At 35.6% G+C, this 7,681-nt stretch overlaps 1 protein-coding gene across 1 annotated transcript; it reads right to left on the bottom strand.

Moving 5' to 3' along the window:
* Nucleotides 1-6,986: 6,986 nt before the first annotated feature.
* LOC138161241 (interferon omega-1-like) lies at nucleotides 6,987-7,604 on the bottom strand. The gene has a single exon (XM_069088054.1). It carries the CDS (start codon nucleotides 7,602-7,604, stop codon nucleotides 7,029-7,031), a length of 576 nt encoding a protein of 191 aa, XP_068944155.1. The 3' UTR covers nucleotides 6,987-7,028.
* Nucleotides 7,605-7,681: the final 77 nt, after the last annotated feature.

The raw sequence follows: 7,681 nt of genomic DNA, 5'->3' as shown, positions 1-7,681 counted from the left end.
GGGGTAGAGAAGTATTTAGAACAGAGACTTTGTAATTGATTGAATGATTGGAAGGTCCTGGGGTGGGGTAGTCCTTGGAGATTATTTAATCACACTTAGTAAATGCTGTATTTTGAATGATGTCATGTTTTGACCTTCTCTGTTCTTGGTTTGTCACTGAATAAAATAGAGAGCACCTATGCTGGTATTTTGAACCTGGGAAGTTGCCTTTGCTTGGTATTATATTACAGCTTGACAAAGATTATAAGGGAATTCAGAAACTGCTAAATGAAAAATGAGAACTCCACAGGGTTTACTACTAGGATAGTTCATCCACCTCTTAAGAAGGCAGTGTTTAACACCGTCAGAAGTAAAGTGCAAATGAAGTTTAGAGAGATGTAAGATTCTTAGCTCAGTAAGAAGGCAGATGAAATTCAGTTTTATGCTGATAAAAACAATTTATGTTTTATGATGCCCTTATTTATGGGCCAAAGACTTTACATCATGGCCCTGTATTTTGGCTTTCAATGGGCACCCTGAGTTGCTGAGCTAACTGTTCTAAGTTTCTTTCAATTGAATTTCCTCCTCTTGTCCATAGAGAGTGAATAATGAATTCTCTGCTTCTATTTTCAATGCAATTAACATGCATTTTACCATCAAGACATTTTTGATGGAGAGAAAATAAAATTCTTGTGATTTAAAAGCTCCATACAGAAATTTCATTCCCTTATAAATCTATCACTTTACTTGAAAAACATCAGAAGGGACAGAAATTGTTTCCAGGACAGAAAGTCAGCTTTATACAGTTAATTGCCCAGGAGCTGATTCCAAATAATTTAATCCTAGTGGAACAAATCAAAGCTTTACTTTCCATTACTGACTTTTATGGGCTTTGGTGAAAAATGTTTGCAGTACAATCCCCTCCTTTCAGAAGAAGGTAGCTGAGAAAGTATGGTCTCCAGGGAGAAGATGAGTAGATGCATGTAATATTTTCAGTGAAGTAAACAAATCCTGATGACATAAATAAGATAGATAGACAGACAGAGAGACAGACAGACGGATAGATAGATAGATAGATAGATAGATAGATAGATAGATAGATAGATAGATAGATAGATAGATAGATAGATAGATAGATGGATGGATGGATATCAACTTTCAAGGCAGAAGAAACCTTGGAAAGTGTTCGATATAGTGCCTGCATTTTATACTTGAGGAAACTGAGGTAAAGAGAAGTCAGATAACTTTCACTAAGTCAAATCATTATTGATAAAGTCTACAATTCAGGTCTCTTGACACCCTGTCAAGTATTCTATTATACTCAGTTCTCTAAGGTTAAAAGGAGAAAACCAGAAATCCTTAATATTAAAAGAAGAGGAGGAGGAGGAAGAAGAAGATTATTATAATAACATTATATAGACAGGCAAACAGGAATACTGGTCAAAGTTCCAGGGCATAAAAGAGTTCTTGTGATCATTCATAGACTACAGAACAGTTCTGGAGAGTAGGAAACACACTTCTCCTTAGATCATACCACTTTGCAAGAAATGAAAACCTACAGATTTCCACAACTGAAAACTGCTGCACAAAACAAAACAAAAAGAACCCTAAAGTTTGGGACAGTATAATCTCCACCCTGGGAACAGAGTCCAAATTTAACATATGAAATTAAACATCAAGAAACAAACTGGAAATATAAGCAAATAACAACAAAGAAAAGAACCTGACCATAGAAAGTTACTAAGCTGACAGGGAAGATCAAACACAGAATCAGAAGATGACAAAATTAAAACTGCTATATGCAAAGATTCAAAGAAAGTGTGAACTGGTCTCAGGTCCTGGAAAAGCTTCAAAAGGATTTTAAAAATCAAATAAGAGAGGTAGAGGAAAAATTGGGGGAAAGAAATAACAGTGATGCAAGAAAATCCTAAAAACAGGAGTTGACAGTTTGGTAAAAGAGGCACAAAAATATGGAAGTAATTAACACCTTAAAGAAAGACAAGTTCAAATAGTAAGAGAGACATAAAAATTTGGAATTGGTCCAATGGAAAGGGAGGTAGAAAAGCTCACTGAAAAAATTAATTTAGTATTATTACTATTATTATTATATAGTTATAATTATAATATTATTATAATTTATTATCAACAAATTAGAATTGGGCAACTGGAAGCTAATGATTCCATGAGACATCAACAAATAATAAAACACAATTGAAATAATGAAAAATAGAAGAAATGTGAAATATTTCACTGTATTAACTAACGGAAAATAGATCCAGGAGAGATAATTTAAGAATTATTGGACTATATGAAAGCCATGATACAATAAGGAGCCTAGATGTCATCTTTCAAGAAATTATCAAGGGAAAATGCTCTGATGTTCTAGAACCAGAAACTGAAAGAATCCACCAATCACCTCCTTAAGGAGATCTCAAAATGAAAACTCCCAGGAATATTATAACAAAATTCCAGAGCTCCCGTGTCAAAGAAAAAATATTGTAAAGAGCCAGAAAGAAACAATTCAAATATCATGGAGCCACGGTCAGGACCATAAAATTTAACAGCTTCTACATTAAAGTATCAGAGTGCTTAGAGTATGATATGATAGGACAAAGGAGCTAGGATTACAACCAAGATTCACCTACCAAGCAAAAGTGAGTATAATCCTTCAGGGGAAAGATGGATATTTAATGAAAGAGAGGACTTTCAAGTATTTCTGATTGAAAGACCAGATCTGAACAGAAAATTTAACTTTCAAATACAAGGCTTAAGGGAAGCATAAAAAGATAAAAAGGAAAGCTAAGTCATAAGTGATTCAGTAAGGTTAAATGTTGATATTCCTACATGAGAAGATGGTACTCGTAACTCCTCAAAACTTTCTCATTATTAGGTCAGTAGACAGAAGACATGGGTGTGAGTTGAATATGATAGGATTATGTATTTTAAAAAATTATGGGGTAAGAAAGAAGAATGTACTGAGAGAAGGGGTAAAGGAGCTATAGAATAGGGTAAATTATCTCACATAAATGAGGTGCAAAAGAGCTTTTACAGTGAAGGGGGAACATGGGGTAGTTGGGGGTGGAGGGCAGCACTTGAAATTTACTCTCATTGGAACTGGCTCAAAGAGGGAATACCTTACACACTTGGTTGGGTATAGAAATCAATATTACCCTACAGGAAAGTAGGAGGAAAAGGGGAGAAAATAAGGAAGGAAAAAAGTAGTTGGGCTGATAGAAAGGAGGGTAGATAAAGGGAGGTAGTAGTCAGACATAAAACACCTCTAAGGATGGACAAGGGAGAGAGAGAGAAAGACAGAGAAGGAGAAGAGAGAGAGGGAGGGATAGAGAGAGACAGAGACAGAGACAGAGACAGAGACAGAGACAGAGACAGAGAGACACACAACAGTTAGGTGGTGCCTGGAGTCAGGAAGACATCTTCCCGAGTTCAGATATGATCTCAAACTCTTCCTAGCTGTGTAACCCTGAATGATCCTGTTTGACTCAGTTTCCTCTGCTGTAACATGAGCTGGAGAAGGAAATGGCAAACCATTCCAATATCTTTGCCAAGAAAACCCCAAATAGGGTCACAAAGAGGTGGTACAACAGCAACAAATAGAAGAGATAGAAACAGAGAGTACTAGGCAGAATGATCATAGAGCACGCATCATATATTGTGGAATTATTGTCAATTTGACAATGATTGCATTTGTTACTGGACCAGATTGACCTAATTCTGCATTTATTATTTGAGAGAATGACAAAATGACTTGGAAAATTTATACTTTAAAAAAAAAAACAATAAATATAAATAATCCCTGCCGGTTCTGGCTTTTAGAAGAAAAGTTTTTCAGTAAAATAATGAATCACTTTGAAGCTATCAATACTTATCATATTTTAAGATGAAATATAACACTTTCTGTTCCACTTCACAAAGTGTACTCTGCTCTGGAATTCCCCTAGTTAAACCTAATTCAAATCACGTTCCTATCACATGTTGCTAATACAATTCAGCAGCAAAGTGCTCAACTTCTGAAAGGGCTATATTGTTTAGTGAGAATATCCAATACTTTTCCTTTCCAAATATTCATTTTCTTGAAAATAATGAGAAAGAACTGAGGAAATTAAATTTGTAGTTCTTCCTCCACATGATTAATCAATATTATATTTCATATTTCCTATCTGTTTTTCTTGGATCATTGATTTCATTTATTTGTGCACATCCTCCATTGATATATTTCACAACCCTTTCCACAACTTAATAGACAATGTCATGAATTGCTGTGACTTTAAAGAAAAAAATCAATCTTCTACTGACTAACCCTCTGGTAATGAGCAGACATGAGTATATAGATATATGAGTATGAATAAAATAAATAGAATGAAATATAATTTTAAAATATGAATAAATAAATTATAACATTAAATAAAATTGATACCTCATAAGGAAGAATCATAAATACTACAGGACCCAAATACAGGAAAATATAATACATTTCTATAGCAAATATTATGTTCAATAGTTAAAAATTAACATTCTCTGCATTCATTTTAGTTCTCCATTTAAGTCTTAATTTCCTAATTATTTTTTGAGGAAATATTCCAAAGTTAGCTTTGAGTTTGGTGTAGGGAGAAGGTTGGTGAAGAAAAGGAATGGTCCTTTTCTCATGCTGCATTTGCAAAGGGAAGTGGTGTACATGTATGATAAAGATTAGAATAACATTTCTATATCGTTTGGTGAACATTGCTTTTCATTGTTAACTTCACTTGAATCAGTATATGCATCTTTCCAAGTTTCTCTGTATTTAGCACACTTACTGCCATTGTGACAATAAACCTGTCTAAGCCTCTCTTAAGTTTTTCTGTAAAAAATGAGGTGTCCAAGCATGATGGTCCCACGCCTTTAGTTACAACTGCTAGGCGTTAGGGATTTTAATCTATCATTTCTCTTTATGTAAACAACCACAAGAAGGGACAGAAGCCCAACTTTGTTCTATTATGAGCAAATGAAGAGCCTAGGTGCTGATTATAAAGAATGCAATCACTTGAGAGTACATCAAAGTGTTGCTTTCCATTATTGTCTTTGACAGACTTTGGAGAAAACTTTGAAAAACTTATGACTTCCACCTATTTGCAGAAGAAAGCTCCAAGTGAAAGTATGGGCTCCAGAGAGAAGATAAGTGGAAGAATATAATGATTGCAGTGAAGCAAACATCCTCTCAAAACACTTCTCTAAAATTCAGATACCAAAAATTTTCTATATGGAAGAGACTCTTGAATTTGCCAAATCTAATCCCCTTAGTCTGAAGATGAGGGAACCGAAGCAGAGAAACCTGAGCCAGCTAATCAGTGATAAAGCTAGTGAAGAACTCAGTGTCTTGGTATCCAATCCAGTGATTCCATTACACCAAAATCTCTAAAGTCAAATGAGAAAAAGAGAAACCCTTAACGTTAAAGAGTAGTAAACATTATTTTTTCCCTTCCTCTGCTACTTTTCTCCTCTTACCCTGAACCTTACCCAAAAAGGCCAAAAAAGAGTGAGAATAAACATGGGACAAGTTTCCATCAGTGGATCACAGTGAAAAGATATAATGCTTCATCCCTTAATGAATGTTTGACAGCTCCCTTTCCCTATTCCATGAATGATAATATAGGACTGAGCTAAAAGAATTGTGCCTGAACAGAAAATAGCAGTTGAAAGTCAAATCAAATGGAGAAATGTCAATTCCTCTAACTGTAAGGACCTAAAAGGGATGTTTTCATGAATCACATGAAATATGGGATTATCTCCTCTCTTAAATAAATCACAACTATTGCCTGCAATCTTTTTTCTTTTCATTCATGATTATAAATGCCTAACCTACTTTTCTATTCAATATTCCATTTATTTTAATATTTGTGTCTTTGACCCTTTAAATTCTCCACTATCAGAACATTCAATGTGGGAATTCTCTTCTAAAAATAATGATAACAATTCATAATAATAATGATATTAGCTGCCATTTAAATATCACTTTACATATGTCATCTAATTCGATTCTCACAACAACAGCCCTGTGAGGTAGGTGTTATTATTTTCTCCATTTTACAGATGAGGAAAATAATGTTCAAAGAACTGAAAGAACCCATGATCACCTAGGTAGAAAGTGCCTGTGTCAGGATTTTAAGATCTCCCTGACTCCAAGTTTATCCACTGTGCCGTCAAACTCTATACCTAAGGATTTCTGCAGGCCACATATTGACTTAGAAAATCATGTTAACATTATCTATGTCTTCTTGTATTTTTTATTTTATTAAATATATCCCAATTACATTTTTAATGTAGTTCAGGGAGCACTTAGAAATGTTGCTCACTGCAATATAGACAACACCTCTGGTTTAGCCATTCCTCAGTCAATGGCCATCTACTTTGCCTTTGGACACATGTATTTGGACATTGGTGGTATCACTCCTTTAGACTGTAACTCACAGTGGGCACAGTGACCATGTCATTGTGTGTGTGTGTGTTTATGTCCACTGTATATATCCACTGAATAGCACAGTGCCTTGAACTTAAGTGTTTTAGTAAGTGTGTTGTTGAATTGCATTCTTGCAATAATCTTCTCTGAACTCTTATTATTATTAAATCAGCCTTTTCACATGAGATTTCTTAATAAAAATTTTATGAATAAAACAGAGTTCTTTAAAAGAATACATTTTTACTAGAAATATAACAATTAGCAACAGTTTCAATATAAGTACTACAAAATGTCCCCTTCCATGAACAATAAATATAAATATTAGCATAAGGATAAATATAAATAAAATAAATAAGCATACATAAATATATAAATAGAAGGCTGCAAAGTTTAAAATGTTCAATTATTGAACATAGATGATGATTCTTTGTATGCAAAGTCCTTTCAATAGAGGAATGGCAACTTACATTGCTTTAAAATCATTCATTGAATACAGAGGATTTTCAATTGATGTAGAAAGCATTCTTTCTAATTATTGCTTAATTTTAGGAAGCAGTCATTTATTTGAAGAACTGAGAATCTATTTTTTTCTTCCTCAATTCCTGACATTTCTTGTGAGTTTGTTCATGAACAGAAAGACCCTCCTAGTCTCTACTCTCACGATCTCCCAGGCACAGTGGCTGTACTCTTTATCTTGTAGGTATTGCTTTATTCCTTGGAAGTAGCTCCTCAGGGCCAGCCTGGGGTCCTCACTTCCCAAGGAAGGTGCTTCCCACTCCTCATGCTGCCTAACACACCTCTTCACATCCTGCCCAATACACCTCTCCAGCTGTGCCAGCTGCTGATCCAGTCCACCGAGCAGTTGCACAAGATGGGTCTGATTCCAAGTGGCAGGAGTGGCATTCAGGCTGAAGATGTCAAAGATCTGCTGGAGCATCTCACAAACAATGACTGTGCCATTTTCCCTCTGGAGTTGGCTGCCCTCCGTGGCTTCTTTTGGGAAGTTGAAGTTGGTCCTGTCCTTCCAACAAAGTACCAGGGGAGTTGTGCTCATTTGGTGCAGAAGTGAGAAGTCATCCCGAAGATCCTGAGTCAGGTCACAGGCCAGGGCGCAGAGGGTGCTGGAGCAGAGCAGCATCAGGGCAACTGGCAGCAAGGTCCAGGAGGTCATGGTGACACTGAGGGTGGTTTGGGTTTGGCTGAGCTGGGAGACCAGTGAGCCTTTGTCTCAGCTTCTTGGCTTATCTG

This window comes from Petaurus breviceps, unplaced genomic scaffold (genome assembly GCF_028583685.1).
Source record: "Petaurus breviceps papuanus isolate PSGF00001 unplaced genomic scaffold, PetGlider_PUasm1.0 184, whole genome shotgun sequence".
In the NCBI taxonomy this organism is placed as follows: Eukaryota; Metazoa; Chordata; class Mammalia; order Diprotodontia; family Petauridae; genus Petaurus; species Petaurus breviceps.
The sequence above is the reverse complement of the archived record's forward strand: the minus strand, read 5'-3'. Positions and strand labels throughout refer to the sequence as shown.

Excerpts from the sequence above, each read along its gene's own strand:
- LOC138161241 (XM_069088054.1), bottom strand. The coding sequence starts at position 7,604 with ATGACCTCCTGGACCTTGCTGCCAGTTGCCCTGATGCTGCTCTGCTCC.